At 34.7% G+C, this 19,759-nt stretch overlaps 1 protein-coding gene across 3 annotated transcripts in view; it reads right to left on the bottom strand.

The window, feature by feature from the left end:
* SPATA17 (spermatogenesis associated 17) overlaps positions 1-19,759 on the bottom strand; it is a 133,658-nt gene that overhangs the window by 102,880 nt on the left and 11,019 nt on the right. For 2 of the 3 annotated variants that reach the window (XM_027897309.1, XM_027897311.1), the window contains exons 4-5: positions 15,221-15,271; positions 9,552-9,655 (exon numbers count right to left, since the gene is read on the bottom strand). In XM_027897309.1, the coding sequence (XP_027753110.1) occupies positions 9,552-9,655; positions 15,221-15,271 (155 nt within the window). The remainder of the gene's footprint in view (positions 1-9,551; positions 9,656-15,220; positions 15,272-19,759) is intronic. The other variant, XM_027897310.1, reaches the window with a different exon arrangement.

The following is a 19,759-nucleotide window of genomic DNA, read 5'->3' as shown; positions in this document are numbered from 1 at the left end:
AGGATTCACAGAGATGGAGAATGTGAATTTATGATACTGTGATTAGGAGGTATACAAATGAATGCATAAGCTGACAATACAACAGAAGGAATTTTTTTTTAATTTTCTAGGTATAATAATGTGCTGAGTTCTAATGCTGATAGTATTGTAAAGGATGTTTGAAGATCTGTCCAAAATGGTCACAAAAATTATTTTAATCGAAGACAACATCTTTCAATGATCTGCATTGTTTCTGTTTAGCACAGAGTTTTCAGTCTAGTAGAACAGAATTTATCAAGAAGCAATGGTTCAAAGATAAAATGAAACTATTTTAGTGGAGAAATATGGGACATACTTTGAACATCAAAGGTAATTAACTCCTGGATGAGAATAAAAAGGGTATTTTCTATCTTCTGATGTTATTAAATCAAGACTAGATTGTTCAGTCAAAGCTTAATGACCTTTTAATAGATATTATTATAAATTTGTCATTGGTATATATTATATTGTTGATAGATCTGAAGTTAGACTAGACCATCTGATTCCAAATAATATTGAGTATTACTAGAACAAAAAAAACCACACACTTTTTTTTGTTATTTCTCATTACTTTTCTAGACTGTAAAAACAGAAGACAATTAAGTTTTTCTGTTTTCTTCTCTGAGTGAGCACTTTAGAGGCTTAACTCACCTTATATAATAGAAGGTATTTATAATGATGTAGAAAATCAAATAACAATTAACTGGAGCAATTTTTTTTCAAATTCTTTTTTTTTTTATTTTGGACATTTTTCTCTTGAAACAACAACAAAAAAAAGTGCTCAAGAGACACTGTATTCTGCTTTGCATGTCATGCAATTCTATGATATTTCATTGGATATTACAGGATACACCAATATAAAGCAAATGACCATTAAGCTTTCCCATCCTCAGACAAAAATCAAATCACAAACTTGCAAAAATGTAATCTCTAGACACCGCATTTCTAAGGACAGAAACAACTGTGATGTGGCTCATTTTAGAGATCTTCACCACTGTAGTCTCTATTTCTCTGACATAAATGGGAAATGATAAAGGAATCTAGTGTCAAAAGCCTTTCATTGGGTAAGGCAGTGCCAAAGAACACCTTATTTAGTTTGGTCTTCCTTAACATCTACTAACTCTCAGCATTTTGCTAAATTGTGAGGAATGCTACTTATTTAATAAAGAGTTAGGAAGTATGGGAGTAGTTAATGGCAACCTCTTCGTTGCACTCTGACACAGTATCCCGCATTATGAAAAGAAAACTTGTGGAGTTAAATAGACTATTGTATGGCAATTTAAAAAAATAACACTTATGTCCTTTGATTTTCTTTTCTTTTATTACAGATCTCAAAAATTAGCTACATTATAGCACATTCTGAAAAAGCCGTATGTGTAAATTAGGTACTCACTGATGTACCTGCAGATACACTCACAAGCATGCTGGAATACTTGGATAGCGTGGAGGAAACTTAGTTACATAATTGTATACAAACTGCTTCTACAAATAAAATAAATATCTAATTTTCTAATATAATAAATACATAAATGAATGCATCTAAATTTTATGCTTCATTATTAAGCTGAAAATTGCACAACAAAAAGAACCATCACCTTGTTTTAATGACAAAAGAACTGCTTTAAGTGAGCTCAGTAAATGGCACATAAAATTTGCCATACTTCTAATGACCTAAACAGCTGAAATGACTATGGCACCTGAAAAATATTTATACACTTTTTCACGAGTCTGTAGTCTTCAAGCGGTAGAGCCCTTCCTGATAACCTAGTTCAGCCTGTATATAGATGGCCTGTCATGTCTACAATTAGATAAACCAGAACTGCTATAATGTAATCAGTTACAACCTGAAAATTATATTTTGAAAATCAAGTTTATTAATATGTAATCTTTAGGTAATCATATTTATCCTCCTAATTTACACAATATTTATGATACTCTACGTGTCCTTGAAATAGGGAACAGGGACACTACACTATGAAAAAGTGGTCTAGCTGCTGGAGTTCATAAATTTTGTTCAGCTTTGGATGAGTTCAAAGAATTGCCATGTAAGAAAAGCCTTACAGAGGGAATTTATCTGATTATGGCAGTAATAATTACCCAGCTGTTTATTGCAGATAGAGAAATAATTCATGTAGGCAATAGGCCGTGGTGGCAATGACACTCCGCATTTAGTAAATATGCAAACTGTTCACTTCTAATTAACCAAGCTAGAGGATGCCCTTATTAAATGTATAAACTAAAAGTGCCTTCCTGACAAGTGATGAATTGTTACATAGCACAAACTCTTGCCACAGAATTACTGGAGTGAACTTGGGGCTTAACTTCATTAAGAGATCTTGTGGGATAGTTAAATGAGGATGGACAGCATAACAAGACCTACCTGACAGTCAATGATATGTTAGAGCTTAATGAAACTGTACCTCTTCCCCTTTTCCACTTATTTTACAGTGAAGATCCTACTTCAGACAAAATAGAAGACTGTCAAGTCTGCCTATATAAGACAGTTTAAAATGCTAAGATTAGTCAGTCTTTGTCCACAGAAAATGTTTTATGGGCTGTCAGTAATTCTAACAGACCTATTACAAAATAAAAAATCTATCCAGACACTACAGTGCCTTCAAAGCTCACAGGTATAGAACTATTGTTATTCTACAATAGTATGTTGTCACACCTGTTTTATACTGTCTTCATCAAAACTAATGATCTACACCACAGACTATTTGGTCCAATGAGTGTATACAAGGATCTCAAATCTTTTCTACACATTCAGATAAAAAAATTTCCTTTGGATACAAGTTTAATGTTTAATTTGTGACTCCTAATGGTGTGTTTAGTACTCTGTAAAAATATAGGAGAAAATATTGTCTTCATGTATTTAAAGACTACAGTCTAATCAGTGACTTACATTACTTATTCACATTTACCTGCAAAACTTGAACTATTGTCGTGGTTTTGCTCTGGGTCAATTTGCTTTCCACCCCCCACACAATTACTACTAGTTGAGAGAAGGTTTTTGCAGACAAAAGAGAGACAGGATTTGGGGAAAATAGTATAAACATTTATTACTAGTAAAACAAAAACTACTAATAAATTAAAAAGTAAAGAACTATATCTACAACAATTTCTGCTCAAGTTGAAGTGCTATATATTTACAGAAATACTTCTTCCCCTTTTATACTAGTCCAAGGAGAAGCAGTCTCATTCTCTATTTTCGGAGTTCCCGCTCTCTCTCTCTAGTAATAGATCTTCAGTAGCAGCAGTATTCTCGTTGCAGTTGGAACTTTTTCTCTCTCTTTCTCGCTCTGTGTTGGCTTCCAGGGCTGGGCTTACCCTCCTCCTTGGCTAAGATCGAAGGCTGGGGGTTACCCAGGTCCAGAAGGGTTTTCCTTCCATAGGCTTGCAAGGGGACACTTGCTTACTATGGATCTTCTTCCACACAGGGTTACAGGGGATAATGGCTTAAGAGTTCACCCCTGTTTCCCTATGGAGGTCCCTCCCCATGGGAGAACAGTCCCTGATAGACTTCTCGGCATGGGTCTAGCACGGATCCACACACACACGGATTCCAACATCTCACATGGGCTGTCTCGCTCCAGCATGAGATTTCTCAGGGTCACCAAATCTTCAACAGCAGTATGGATCCACACACACACGGATCCCAGCATCCCACCTGAGTCGTCACTGCTCCAGTACAGGTTTCCCTCAGGGTCACAAATGTCCACCAGGACTTTTGATTGGCCTTTTTGTCCGGAAATTACCTGGACAAAACCATCCTCAGCCCCAGGGATGGGCTGGCGGGCAAAACCACGACAACTATTTACACAGAACTAGCAAAAAACATGGTAACACTGCTTTCACCACTTGCTCAAGAGAGACATGAACAGAATAAGGCTCATGAGGGGTGTGTGGCTCAATCTGCATTGGAAATTCAGCTTACTATGTAAACACAGTGGTTCCTACCTTAATCTCACTGCATTCAGGAAGTGTTTTCCAATGGAGTTAAAACAGGCATTGCATTGCCTTCTCTGTAGCTTTAGACAGTTCATTTCAATTTCATGATCAACCTAAAAAGCTCATTTTTATATCTTACCTATCCTAACAGTATCAGGTTTCTAGCTATGGAAGTACTGTGAGATTCTCAGTACATTACAGCTCTCAGATTTCTACAAGACTTAGCAGTTATACCTAAAATCCTCTGGAAAAGGCACAGATATCTCAAATTATGTGCCCTACCACTCAAAAATAATATTTAAATAAAAGAAAGCATACTTGGTGCTTGTCTCTATTTCTATGGTTCCCAAGGAAAGTTGACAGGATAAGTTTACAACCAGAAAATTGAAATTACAGGTAAGTAAGTTAAAAAGCATAATGTATTTCCTCTAAATTCCCTTGAAGACAAGTAAAAAAAGATGGGTTGATGATAAAGTAGTTAATTAAACATCAAGTGAAAGATAAAATTACAAAAATGAGGTTTTTATTATTGCAAGAATTCCAAGGAGCTGCCTGAAAGGCTCTGGCACTAATTGGAAATAGACTACAGAATCAATTGCTTCTGCAGTCAATGATGAGGAACATTTTAATTGAATTATAAGACAATATATACATTCTTCAAAACACTTTGACACTTGAGACACTGGACTTATCTTTATCAGAAAGGAACAGACAGGTGGAAGCTGAGTAAGTTCTCCTCATATTAGTGTGACAACAGATGACTTATTTCAAGCCTGCTTCATGGAAAATAGTGATACCTCAGAAGTTTTAAGAAGGAAAGTACTTGGCACATTAAAAGTAAATAGACTTCAGTAATGCTCAAGTAATCAAGAGTAAGATAGATATCCTTACATTTTTTTGTACTGCATGCTCAGGTATATTTACAGAATAAACATTTGATTAGATCACCAGCAACATATAACAGTACTTTATTTCACTGTTCATTAAGATTATAAAAAGTCAAACTGCGCAAAGGATTTGTGAATATACATATTGCCAAGGAAGTGATTTTTATCACTTTGTATTATTTATTTCTCTGACATTTCTTGAAGGCCTAGAAGTTTTATTGATGACTGTGAAACTAAATCTCCTGATAAAACAGCTAGTCAAACTTGGATGAAAGTCACATTCTCGAGGGCTACTCAACACTTCATCACTACTAAAGCCAACAATGGAAAGAATTTTGCGTCGATCCTCTAAGTGTGTGAAATTCACAGTTTATGACCTTAACTCTGCTTACTTACACTATGATGCTTACTGAACTCATGTCCTAGTTTGCTACATTTAAGTCCATGTTTATTCAGTAGCAAGAAAGTTAAACTACCTGCCTTGATTACACGAGACCCCCAGTGCCACTGCTTTGTTAGTTTTTTGATACTGCTACCTTTACTGAGTTCTGTGCCTAGGGAAAAATTTAAATGGTGCCATTCATCAGTAAATGTAGCACTACATCCCAAAATCTTATCTCTACTTGCACACCTGACATGTAGCAAAGTTGCTTTACTGTAGTTTAAAGGCCAGTGTGTAGATAACCTTAGGCAAAGAACCACAAGTTAATCACACAGTTGGACAACTGACATCATCCATAAATTGTTCTGATATAATGGCACCAGCATGCTAATTTATGTGAAGTGATGTCCATTTGCTTATCATGGATTGGAAACTGTTTCACATAAAACAAAATTCTAATGCATCATATGGAGTTATAGCCTATGCTAATTGCTTTTGGCATATTTCCCCTTGTAACCATTTAGCCAGCTCTTGGAGATGGTAAATGCATTTTTAAGAATGTTTCAAAACAAGGTATGTTCCTTAAAATGAAATACACTAACTGCACTGAGAAGAAAGGAAATTTATTTTAATGCAACCACACAACTAATCCAGATTCAAACAGAATAAAGTCCGTGTTGGTGCTTATTTAAATACAAATGGATGCTACAGACAAAAAATTATTACTAAAATCTAAATAATAACATTTAGTAAAATAAATATTTAAGAACAAGTTTCTTACTAGATTGATTAAGAATTTCCTAAGTCTTGTATAAAAAAGAGAATTCAGGACTAAATAACTGATTGACTAATTAACCCATTTCATCACTACACTGAGGCTGTACAAATGTTAAGAAAAATCCGAGTATGTCCTTATGTAGACTGAGTTTAGGGTTCAAATTTGTTCTTTATCCATCTGTCAAGGGATTCTTTGAATCACTTCTCAAACTAACAACTAGGGACTCTACTGTGGACACCAGGAGCCATCAAACCTATTGGTTCTGTAGCAGCGGGAAGTAATAGGAGTGCTGGAGATAAATGCACACACTCTTCAGCCAGTGTGAAAGCTGAAGCCGACAGACACCTTCAGTTTGTACGGAGACAGTGCCCTAAGTCTGTTAAGTCCAACAGTGCCGTAAGCAGTCTGTTAAGTGAGTGGAAACTCACACATAATACGACTATTATTATTTAATTATATTTTAGGTCAATTTCTGTTAAATCAATTTCTGTTAAACTTAATTATATCCCTCTATGGCTTCTATTAAGTTTACTTTCTCCTGGGGTTTTCACAGTAAAGACAAATGATAAAGGTCTGGCTACTAAATGAGGGCAGCTATTAAATAAGGACAGCATGTATTAAAGCTGGATGGTAAAGATGTGGCCTGGGTTAAGAAAACCCCTTAGTAATGCAAGTATCTTTAATTTAAAGAAAAACAAAACAGGGTGGAGGAGAGAGAAGGAAATAAACTTTGGTCAATAACTCTTGTAAGATACTCTTTAAGAAACTTAGCAGGATGTCCTAAGTTTCATGGAAACTTCCTCTGAAGCTTCTTTTAGAAATGAGTGAGTGGTAATTTGATACAGTTTCCTCCTTAGTGAAAGAGGAAAAAAATGAAGCACAAACACTGGTTCTGGAGTCCAAGAGATACCAGGACTTGTAATAACATTTTAGAGAGTTGTTGACTACTAAAAATTCTGTTAGTGTTATTCTAGAAGATATAATACAGTGTAGTTCAGTTTAGAATTACATCATAATTCTAGAAGGAATACAGTTTAAAGAAATTTTTTAAATTACAATTTTATTTTTTTGGGGGGGGGAGGTGGTGGTGAGGGGAGGGGCTGGGAGGGAGAAGTTTTTACCACTCTGGAGTTCTTAAAATCAGTCTCTGCTTTACTTTTGCTCTATTACTATTTATGAAGAAACTTGTTTCTTTACTAGCACTGACACTGCCCATATGCATATATTCTGATGAATATAGCTATAAGACAAATAAGAAAATATACATTATTTCACGTACCATGTTGTGTTGTTTTATGGTGTTGTAGAGATGTGAAACACTCCAAGGCAGTCTAATCTAAGTGCACAAGTATATCAGTGGCTCTGTAAATTTCCACTACACTGATGCTGAAATAGTACCCAACCATTTCATAAACTCACTTTCATAAACTCACATTTCATAAACTCAATTTCTGATAATTACTCGTGGTTTTTTACAATGCATGGATTCAATAATTTTTCTATGCAAAAATGTTTATGAACAACAAGGTTATACTTGTCCACAGTCGATGTGATGGCTGATGAAAATATGCAGAGAATCCCTCTTCCACCTGGCGCAATATTTCACGTGAGAAACACAGTGGGCCACCTTGGGGCCAAAGTAGTTGGCAGCAACTTAGCCCAGTGACAGGAAAAATCTGCTTGGCTGAGGGCCTACACCTAATCTTCACTAAACATCTGTTAGATATCATAAGAAGAATGTTGAAGATGATATACCTATTAGTTTTTGAATGTACCCCAGGAAAGGGATTACTGCAATGATTCTTGATCACACTTGGGAACTGATGCATTTTTAAAACTGAAACAGTAAGATCCATCTGAGTAAATTAGCTCAAAAATTATTTTCTAACTTTTTTTTTGACCCAAAAGATGCATTTTTTTTCACCCAAAAAGTCACGTACTTCTGTGAACTCCAAAAGACAGAATTCAAATTAACAAAACACCAATACATCAGTTGCCAGGTAAGAGTTTACAAAGAGCAACTTTGACAAATTTTGATATACCTGAGGTCATACTGTTCATCTTACCTGTTAAAGAGCACAAAAATATTTCTTGGTTAAAATACCTACTCAATGCTTACCTTTATGGATTTTAATGACCTGAAATAAACATTAAGGAATTTGATCAATATGTCAAAATACTGAAAGACAAATATTTTTGTAGTCCTCAAAAGTTAGGTGTACCCAGTAGAGATCTATTGTGGTTGTGGGGAAATAAAATACAAAGCTCCAATCATTCTATGTTCATAGAATAGCAGGAACTTGCTATATTGCTTTGTTCACACTCACCAAAGATCAATCTAGCTAACAAGTTATGAGCTCTGTTCCAGGTTTAGGCAGGGAATGGAGAAGAGTGATAGAATGATTATTAACAGAGAAGTAGGTTATGTCTCTGAAGTTCATGCAGTTATACTGATTTTAAACCAGAGAAATTATGGTTTCATCTGCTTTCCAGGATTTGGTATAGTCTTCATAGGACTCTAACTTGTCAAGGAAAGAACATATCTCACGGATTTTAGATCCAGAATGTACAGTTGAAGAAATAACAGAATTTTAAGTCTGATTTTGCTGAGTTGTGACCTAACTTTCTGTATAGAATACATTTAAATGAATAATAAGAGATCAGAGATAGGTGGTTATCAATATGCTTCACTATAGGTAACATTATAATGCACAAATAATAATGTTATGACAAAGAGGACATAGCATCACTATATTGTGGAAAAATAATATAAAATAATAATTTACAATGAGAAAGTAATGATCGTGGTCACCTGGTATTTTGTCTGTTTGCTTCCACTGTCATCTGAAGTAATGGTCACGTACATCAAATGTACCAGAGGGAAATAAGCACCTCTGTTTTAAAGAGGTTTCAACTTAAGTGCAGGGAAAGACAATGGATGTACAGGAGAAATAGAGTAAGAACATATAGCAACTACAATGCTAGCCAGAAATCTAACCATTGGTGATTGGTTCTACTCTGCGACTATGAAAAGAATCTGCTTCACTATATCCACACCAGTATATTCCACAGTTAATATTTATAGTATGGCTCATACATGTAACTTAAACCCAAATCTGCCCTTGCATTCATTGTCAATAATCAATATTCAAAACAAATTATAAAAGGAAATTTTTGTTTAGCTTGTGTATAGTGGGAAAAAATAATCTAGTTCAACAAACCATATGTAGGGCATAATAATCTATGAGATTTGAGCATAGATGAAGAGCCAAGTTCATTTTTATTAAACTGGTACAAACGCAGAGTATATCTAACTAATTCAAAGAAATTATTCTGAATTTGTAACAGTGTAAATGAGAACAGAATGTGGTGCTACACGAATAGGCGTAGGATAAAGAGAACGATGACTGATAGATACATATATTTGATAATGGAGGGGAACCTACACTCTAAGAAATAGTTTAATTAGCACCATAAAATTTTTAAAAATAAAAGAGGAAATGAATGCTTTACCACATGGAGCTTTTGTCTTTACCTGACAAACGCGTTATTCACAGAAACAGCTTGCAAGTATTTCTTCAGGGCATAATAATTATGGATGTATTTCCGAACATAATAGCCTCGCCATCTTTTCTGGATCTAGAGGAAATAAATATTTGCTTAGTATATTTCAAATCAAAAGTTTGTATGCATATCCAATATCTGTAGTTTATCCTAAAGAATATGGTTTCCTTAAAAGTGTTATCAAGTAGAAGCACCAGCATAAGTTTCAATGAAGAAAACTAAGGTAGGATGCAACATGTTGTAGTCAAATGGCAATAAGAATTTACTGCTAAATGTCAACGTTAAAAAAGTAGTATCAAGTTTTAAACCACTGTTTATATTGGGGTGTAACAATGAAAAGAAGTGCCTGCTACTACCAGTGACATTGCTCTATGTAAGAACAGTAAAAAAGCAGACAACAGAAGTGGTGTCTTTTCCCAGGTACAACAAGCATTCCCTACTGGTCACTACCTGTCCGACATCTTACACTACACTTTCACCTTTGTGTTCCAGTTATATTGTAGACTGAATAAAAGTCTTCCCAGTAATTCAGTGAATCAGGCTTTCTGCAAACCTAATTTACAAACTGCAGTTCTTTCATCTCCAGTGTAAAATGATTCATGTCTATTTGTTGCACATGAATTGTAATCTTCTCACAAAATACTACTCTCCTGCATAGAGGAGAAAGCCTAACCTGGAAAAGGAAACTTTTTCTCTGTAGCTAGTTGTAAAGTTGTATTACAAATAGAAATTAGGTAGCATCCTCCACCAGAAAGAATTTATTTTTTGGTGCATTTTGAAAAACATCAATTGAAAAAAAACTAGTAGGAGAAAAAAAGTTGAGCAGGGAGAAAACTTAGTCTACCCAAATTTTGCCAAGAATTGATTTGGTAAAAACATTTAAACCTTCTCTGATACTTAAAAATCCTAATCATGATGTTTCTAAAATTATTACCTGTTTACTGCTGTCGGTTTTGTGGGAAGGGAAAGTAAGCATTAAGAACAAACAAGCATTGGAATGGACTGTCCAGTGAGGTGGTGGAGTCACCATCCCTGAAGGTGTTCTAGAAGTGACTGGATATGTCACTTAGTGATGATTGGTCAAAGGTTGGATTCAGTGATCTTAAAGGCCTTTTCCAATCTAAATGATTCTGTAATTCTGTGATTCTGTAATTAGGTAAAAAGTTATCAGTACTGTCATTTGGTTAGCTATATTTATCCCTATGACAAGTATAGGAGGAAGACGTAACTATTCAGTTATGCTGAAGGTTGCTCTCGTTCCTCATTTTCTTTGCCATAAGAGGTCAGTGCATTCTAGATATACACATCTGAAAAACAGATTATTTATCTTTTAGATTAGTTTTATATTAATCATAGATTAATGATCTTTTCCTTCGTTATGTCTAGTTCCTCTATCTTCGTTATGTCTAGTTCCTCTATCTTTACATTCTTCTGTCCTTGAACTTATTTATTTCCCTGAAAAACATTCCTTTACTCCCTTTTTCTGCATTTTGTCTTCTTTTTCCTCAATATTTTTCTAAACTAATCTCCAAATTTCTATTTTCTAGTCTGCAGTACCTTCATTACTACTCCCACATCCTTCTCTTTGACCTTTATAGCTTTGAAATCTTAAAAGATATCACAGCTGAAAGGCAGAATCTACATTTAAAAAGCAAGAAGTTTCAGCTTTTACTGTCCAGAATCAAATCCAAGTGAGAAGCTACGCCCCTTCACTAAATGCATTGAAGAGAAGAATGTTGTAATTTTCTAAGAGCTATCCTACCTTGTGGGCCTCTAGCTACCAGACTTTTCAAGAATTTAAACTCCTCAGTGTATCTATAGGGAACATTCTTCTTTTTTTTTTTCCCTTTACATCAACCCTTCTCTTTCCAGAACCAAGGGATGACTTGGTAAGTGGAGTGAAATCCATATGTTTGTGGTATCAGGTTTTTTTTCTTACCCCATCACATTTTATGTGCGTAAAAAAAGGAGGGAAAGAGTGTCACGGGTTTTGTGTTTGATTCAGCAAGAAGGGAAGATTAAAAAAAAAAAAACTTGCCCATGGCCCCCACTATCAATAACCTTCAAAAGGTTATTCAAAGTCAAAAGACTTCAGAGTCTGCATCATCAAGTCTTGGGACTGCTCTCCAGTAACAGGCAATATTCTATCTACTCCTTCCAGTTCTGTTGCAATCCAATTCATACCACTGGGATATCTGACAAAAGTTACTGCAATTTCTCCATCTCCTAACTTTTCCTGAGCAGAAAACAATAACACACTGGAGCTGTCTATAAGAATAATAAGGCATGGCTGAATATTTTCATCCTTTGATATAATTTTTCTATCACAAAACACAAAACACTATTATTTGAAGTAAAAACTAGCGTTTGGCCTCAATCAATAAGACCTTGGGGTACAGTTATGATTATCTTTTTACATGAGATTTAAAAGAGAAAAAGTATCACAGGAAAGCTTTCCCTAAGTCTTTGAGTGATGTGTCATGAAGAAAACTAAACTATGTGCTGGAGTTATTAGGAATAGGAGGATATGAACTTCCAGTGCTAATATTTTCTTCTATTTCCCCTTTGTGCATCAGCATGCATTTTCCTCTCTTCCTTCCCAAATAAGACCCAATAGTAATTTAAAAAGCTGGTATTTTCTTTTACCTATGTATTGCATGTTTGAGATTTTTTTTTTAATAAAAAGGGTTTGGACCTGTGGATATTGTTATAATATTAGTAAATAACCATTATGGGAACAAGAAAGGCTAAGTACTAGACATGCTGCTTTGCACTAGGCAATAGTAAATTTCATACTCTGCAACTCCACTTTCTCATAGACAAGCTTATTGGGTTAAAAAGGAATAGAGAAAGAGCAAAGAATGAGTATGCCTTCAGAGATCTGGGATTAAGCAAAATCCTTTGCATGTGAATAAGGATCTTAGCTTTGTTTTCCTGTTTGGCTTCAAAATTTCTCAACAAGAGGAACTTGGCTCCCATATAGCCATGTGCTCATTAATGCAGGATTATGGTCCCTTTGAAACTCTTTCTGACAGTCTTCACCTCTCTGTTATAAATGTGGAACTGGATATTTCTGGGTTAAAGGATCAAAACTCAAACTGAAAGACAAAGGGCTCAAATTGTATAAAGCTATAATTACCTCCAGTGGGCTCAGTGTACCAATTAAATGCTGCATTCCACCTTTATTTACACCACTTTCTGTTCAGAATGAACTCACCAATTTCAACTGAATGAAGCATAAGTAAGAAAAACTGCATTATGTCTCAAATTATTTTATGTTAGTTTTCTTTCCCTAGTACAGTATGTCAGAGATCCCAAAACTGAAGATTAGTCTTTTTAGAAAAGACCATTTTACACACACCTTCTGATGATGCTCATGTTTTCAATGTGAAAGTTCTAAATGTTTCCTTTTATAAGGAAGTATAACATGATACAACTGAATTTCTTTTTAATTCCAAGGTGAATGCTTAAAAAATTCTTGAAAAAAAAAAAAGAGATAAGTGTGTATGCCCTTCAAAGTAATTAGCAAGTTTCAACAGTGATTGGTACAAAACAATTATTGTCATTGATCAGCACTGAACAGATAATTTTAAACAAAGTCATTGTGTGCTCAGCAGATTACAGCTTGTTAACGGGCAAGTTCTAAATGACCTCTTAAGCTAGTCAAATCAATGATGCATATTCCTCATTAAGTAACATCAAAATGTAAGTGGTCTTATAAATAATGTTTATTTTAAGCACTAAAACAAATGGCAAAACCTTGATATATCAAAAGCCATCTGCTCGTGGAAAAAAAATTTTTTTGCTACAAGATTATTTTTGTTGCTGAAAATTTACAGTAACCTTAAATCTTCTAAAGGAGAGAATCATATTTTGACCTAGTACTGAAACTGATTAAGACCAGATCTCTGATTTAATTTTAGAAGGTAAAAATGATAGGTCTAGTTACAAAAGACAGAGATGTAGACTGACATATATATTATATTTATATAACAACAAACTATATTAGTCATGAATCCAACTCCCAATGTGTGAATATGAGGCACTGTTGGCTTAGGAAAAGTAAAGTCTGGGCACGCACCAACTGTGCAGAAGCTCAACAGGCCTGATTCTCAGTTGTCCTGGACCTTGATTAGTTCTTCAGAAAACTGATGACAGAAAAAAAACCAAAACCATGCAGTGTTTCAGATTGGTAGCATTTTAAATCTGCACTGCAGATATGGCTACACAAGATTATTTAGATAGAGGAGAAACAGATTTTGACATTTGCGACTAAATTAAGATCTGTTCTATTGTTTTCTACTGATTTAAATTTCTATTAAAGAAAGGGACATGACTGAAAAAATGGTACTTTGAAGATTTATATCACCTAATGATTCAACATTATATTTCCATTACAAATGAATGGGAACACATTCAATTTCTTTTAAAAATGAAAGACCAAATGCAAAACTCCATTTGACTAGAATACATAATTACCTCTGAAATTTGGTCTTCAAATGTCTTCTAAAAGTACACAGGCAACTTTTAAGAGCTGGCTTACATCTTATGTTTTCTCATTGATTTCAGCTGCATGAGTAAATGGCATTTATCCACTGTGGAATACTTTCCAACTAGCTAACTAAGGAATAAACTAAAAGAATAACAAAAAAGTGCATTTGTGAGGAATTAGACTGCTGTTAAACACCTTCTGTTCTCTAACCTGCATCAAATGTAAGATTCAACTTTGTGCCTTTGAGAGAACCAGGACTAAGTAAAAAATCTGATTGGGAACACGTCTCTTGAGTCTGAGTTACTCTGGACCCAGAAAGGCCACAAAATTAAAATCCATTCTGAGAATCTTCCTACTTTACAGGAGTTTCCTTGAGTTAATCTCCATCCTCATCATATTCCTACATTTGGCAGAATTAAAAGGTAAGATGCCTTGTCTAAAAAGATATAGGCCTCTCAAGTAAAACAGTTTTATATCACAAAAGAAGTAAATAAGATAAAAATATTTCATCAAATTAATTATCTCACGTCCTTCCCATGTTTGTTTTACATATTTGTTTAGGTGCAGTTCCGAAGTTCAGTGAAAAAAATATTAATTTCTAGGTAAATATATTTTGCAGTTTTCCCCGTAACAAACTTCATTGGTTGCAGATTTACTAAAGTTCATGGACTGTTTATACTTTTCTTCATTTAGCAAAATTCACTCAAATATCATCAATGCAGTTCCACTGCACAGAGCAGCTCTTGAGATTCAATACATCAAATGTCATGTACTAACAAAAGAAAAAGCAGTTACATTAGCAAATCAGCATAGAAGCCCTACAGCTTGTCAGAATTGTAAATATATGTCTACATTTGTAAGAACATTGGCAGATAGAATGTTTGGGGGTTTTAGCAGTACCACATATTGTAAGGTACAATGAACATTTAAATGGGGCAAGACACATGTAGGTGCCTTAAATTCAGCTACAGTTTTCAACACAACCCAGACTACTGAGTGTAACTTTAATTTTTAACTATGTACTATTTCCCACTGTTGCCATCAGCATATCAATCAAGTGTATATTATTCTGGTTTGCTCATTTTATTAAAAGCAAATTCGGAGCACAATTGACTTTTCATTTGTTTAACAAGGGAAGAAATATTTACCCTGACAGCCATTTCATTGTAGAAATTCATCTTCATAATAAAATATGCTGTCTGTGAACCAAAGAAAAAAAAGATGGCATATATTTCAGTTACACAAAGACAGTCCTCCTATTTTTACATATAAAAGATAAGAATCTTTATACATAATACATAATAAGAGTTCTAGGCTTACAGAGAATAAAATCAAACTTTGTATTGAAGAGATAGGCTTCCTAATACATAATGCAGGCTTAACCAGAAAAATCTATGGTAGTCAAACTAGGAGCTAATGGAGATATATGATCATAAAATGCTCTCCGCTGAGTTTGATAATCAATGGTGCTCTACTGAGAGTAGAATAACAAAGCAGAAATATTCACAAGTGCTGGTGACACGTAGTATTGTATGATTTATTCACTGGGGTTCTTTTAGCCAAAACTCACAGAAACATAAAAGGAATTCATATTTCAAGACGTCTGGTTTAATGAAAAATTCAAAGAAATGCTGTCTTCAGTCGAAATCGTTCAAGGATACGGATGCAGTGATGGAGCAAAATTGTGCCTTCCAACCATCTGTACTAAATGTTATGTACTTAGCTGCCTCCCGAGTAATCGTTGGGAATTTTGTTTCATTTAATATTCATTTTAACATCATAAAATCATAAATACAATGATACCATGTTACAGCGAATCCCCTGATATAGAAAACATTTCCTCAAGTCCTGGTTTCCTTCCAATAAAGTAGAATTCCTCTCATAGTGAACGAATCCCCTATTATACTAAGCAATCACTTGGCAGCATAGGTTATTTTAATGGATACATCACTTTAAACTAAGCTTTCACATCTGTTCCGCCCTCTAATTACAAATGCAAAATGAACATAATTCACAATTGTATCATAAAAAGTAAAATATAAGTACTTTGAATGCAAGAGTATGTCCTTTATTTAGCACAACATGCAGCTTTTATGTGTTTCTCATGTTTTAGACACAAATCAAAGGCAAAAGTGCTTTCCCCTGATATAGTGTTTTTCTCCCCCATGGCAAACAGGAATTCACTATAAAAGGGTTTCACTGTAATTAGTGTTATTTGAATTGCCTGGTCTGATCCAAAGCAAATTGTCTGTGGAGAGCAGCAGGACTGGATTATTTATCAACAGTCTGGGCAATTAAGAAACAGTTGGCTGCAATATGTTATTTACAAATGAACACAATGATGCTACTTCATTTTAAATTCTCTTTCTTCATTACATTAACCAAGGCATAATTCCTGCAGTTTAATTAAGGTGCATTTTAAATGCTCACTTTAATATCATACCAATCTACTAATAATGGAAACACTACAAAAAAATATTTCTTATGTGAAAGAAAATTGCAGGATTGTTAAATTCCAAAAAAGTTTCACGTGTATGTGCAGATGTATACATACACACACACGTACATACATATATTTGAGGGAAAATCTGCCCAAAAGGTACAAATTGGAATAAACAGTGGATTGTCTCTCCCCTTCAGTCTCCATAAACGTTTACTGAGTGATACTAACAGTAGATAGCTAATAATGGAATGAAATAATGTCCGCCAGATTTAAGTATATTCCTAAACTGTTTGATAAAATTGATGAAATTTTGTTTTGCAGATCATCTTCTCTTTCTTTGCAAGGGAACATAAGAGTTGTCACACCATCAAGTAGATAAAGTACATTTCAATGGAAGTTCCTAAGCTTAAAAATGCTTATCAGAGTTCTGTCCATCATTGATTAAACTAAACAATCTTATATCTTTTTGTTTATTCTTCTTACAGTTGAAGGCTGTGAGCACTCAGGTCTGAAGGCATCCCATTTCACTGATGGACCTAAATTAGAGACCTAACATCATTAATGCTCTTGATAACACTGAAAGACAGTGGGATCACTGTCTCTGAGATTGGCAAAGTGTTAAGTATTAAAGAACTTTGTCTACTATTTACAGAGACAGTCAGTGGCAACTAGGGTCCTAATTTGCATACCTCACTAAGGTGTGAGAAATCCAGGCCTTTACCACCACTTAAGATGCTCACTCACAATAAAAAGGCAGTTACACAATTCTGCTTTTACTCAACTGTTGCTCTAAATCACAGGTCATCCAAATGCAGAATTGCTCACATAACTCTTACAACCTTATTCTTTCCCCAAAAGCCAAAGGCTATGTCACAATCTAGGTTCTTCTGCAAATAGATTTGCCCCATTTTCTAATCCTGATCAGAAAGTTTTGCCATTACAAGTGATGGAAAATGTGTTCATCACTATTCACAAAGGAACAGTCATAATTTAGTGCTTCAACCCAAGTCTACACTTACGTACTAAACAAAAGATTCTTTCCTGAACTGGGGCCTGCTTGTCCAGAAGACCCTTTCCTTATGTTTAAGTGGAATTTCCTGCATTTCAGCCTGTGTCCAATGGATTGCTTGTCATTTTTTTCACTGAGTGCCAATTTGAAGGTGACACTGCCAGGTTAACTCTCTGGGAAAAATTATCTTGCCATCTCATCCACATGTACCAACTTCACTTCTGAATCAGGAGGTCTTTGTATCGCTCTGATGTTACAGGTCTTCCTATCAGCTTACTTCAAGTGTAGGTTTGAAGCCTTTTGTTTATAAACTGTTGGACTATCTTCTCCTTTTGTATTTAAAAATATATTTGGGGACCACCTACAAATGTGATCTGATTCTCACTGATGTTTTCTTTTGCTTCAAACAGTTAATATGAAATGACAAATTCAAACGAGATCCAGAAATCTGACTGAGGTTAAGGCTGAGAGAAGAAAGCAACACATGGTCTAAATTGGGTTGTTGCTGTGATGGTTTGGGGTTTTTTTTGTAGAGCAAATAGGCATTTGACTAATTCCTATTGGACTGGAATAATTTAAAACTGGTTGCTGAGTTGAAGCTAAACCATTTAGGGTAGTGTCAAACTATTTCACATAAAATATTCACTTTTCTCAACGGCATCTTTCAAAGTAAGCTAAAAATACAGCCATCATGCATGCCAACTTCATATAACAATTAAATGTTACAATTCACCTTCCTTAAACAAGTACTTTTGACTTTGAGAAGTATTATAATAAAGAAACAGTGATGTACAGTTCGATTCATGTTCTGGTGTTTGCCTGGTTTTAAAATTCGTATTTTCATGCATGTCATGCAAAACTTAAGGATCCAACACAAACAATGTAACGAAGTTACTGAGAAAATTGTAGGAGAGCCGTTCTTAATTTTAGCTTGAGATTAATTGGGAAACAAAGCTTTATACCAAAGAACCTAACCTTAAGGCACATAACCTTTATCATATAAATGGCATCAATATGTGAGGGTCTTTTTACTTAATATATTTTAACAATCAAAAGAAGAGGCAGTAGAGGAGTAGCAAATGAAATACTAGTAGTGATGCACATATGGACAACCAATCTGATGAGCCTCAGCCTTTGTTATTTTCCGCATCAGTACCACTCACATATCACAATTTTGAATATAATCATTAAAATGATTTATTATCAAGCAATCATGGGTATTTTGTGCATATGCTTTGCCTTGTTTGCTGGCAGCAGATACCAATCCAACCATTATCAGCAGACAAATTTTAAAGTGACCAGTGTATTTAAGGAACTATCATCTCAAATGTATCACTGTGTTTCATAGTCAGGAGTCATTACAGCAGTTATTTGCAAGAGTTCATTGCAAACATTAACTGATCCTTTTAACTTGAAAATTATGTTAAACTGCTGAGATTTTGGGGTTTTTTTTACATATTCCAAATTCAGCCTTTAATTGAGTAAAGACAGTATAACAACAAATATAAGGTGTTAACTTGAACTTCATATTTAAGTCCACCCCAAATCACACAATATTGAATATAGCAGTCTAAAGGGAGTAAAAAGTGCCTCTGTATCTGCTACATGTATGGCTTTCAGGTTGGCTTCCAATCAGGGTGTCCAATTTAGTCTTCTCCAGTCAAAGAGATGGCAAGCACAAAATCACGTATTTGAAGAGAAAAGGTGTATTTTCTATGCTGATTGCTGCAAAATTTGTAAGCTTTCTGATGAGATTCTCTTTCTCTAGAGCCCTGGCTAGCACTGGATAAGTACTGGAATCCAGAAACTGTGTGAATTCATGGTCTGATTTAGAATGTGTGTACTAAGTGTGGACTTGCAGAATTTTTTGTCCTACATTATTCCACAGACTTCAGATTTGGCAAGAGCTTGTCAGTCATATCTATTTGAAGAACTAAATATGAACTAGGATTTACTGATTAAAGACTTTTTTATTTTTCTTTTCAGAAATACATTTCAAGAATGGAGAGCTGAGGGGGGTTTATGATGTTAGCCTTCATAGCTTCATTATTACAGGAAATCTGTACTAATTTGAAAGACTCTTAAATCTCAAAATTTAACTGTCAGAACCTTTTTTATGAAGAGAGGGGCAAAAGAAGACAGAATAAAGAGGTGAGGCAAAAGACCTCTGGTTTCATGGATGCATAGAACAATTGAGGTTGGCAGGGACCTCTGAAGCTCCAAACCATTACTCAA

The sequence above is a fragment of the Empidonax traillii genome, unplaced genomic scaffold, assembly GCF_003031625.1.
Source record: "Empidonax traillii isolate 1590-97213 ecotype Southwest subspecies unplaced genomic scaffold, ASM303162v1 scaffold535:size1322822, whole genome shotgun sequence".
Classification (NCBI taxonomy): domain Eukaryota; kingdom Metazoa; phylum Chordata; class Aves; order Passeriformes; family Tyrannidae; genus Empidonax; species Empidonax traillii.
This window is presented reverse-complemented; position numbering and strand designations above follow the sequence as displayed.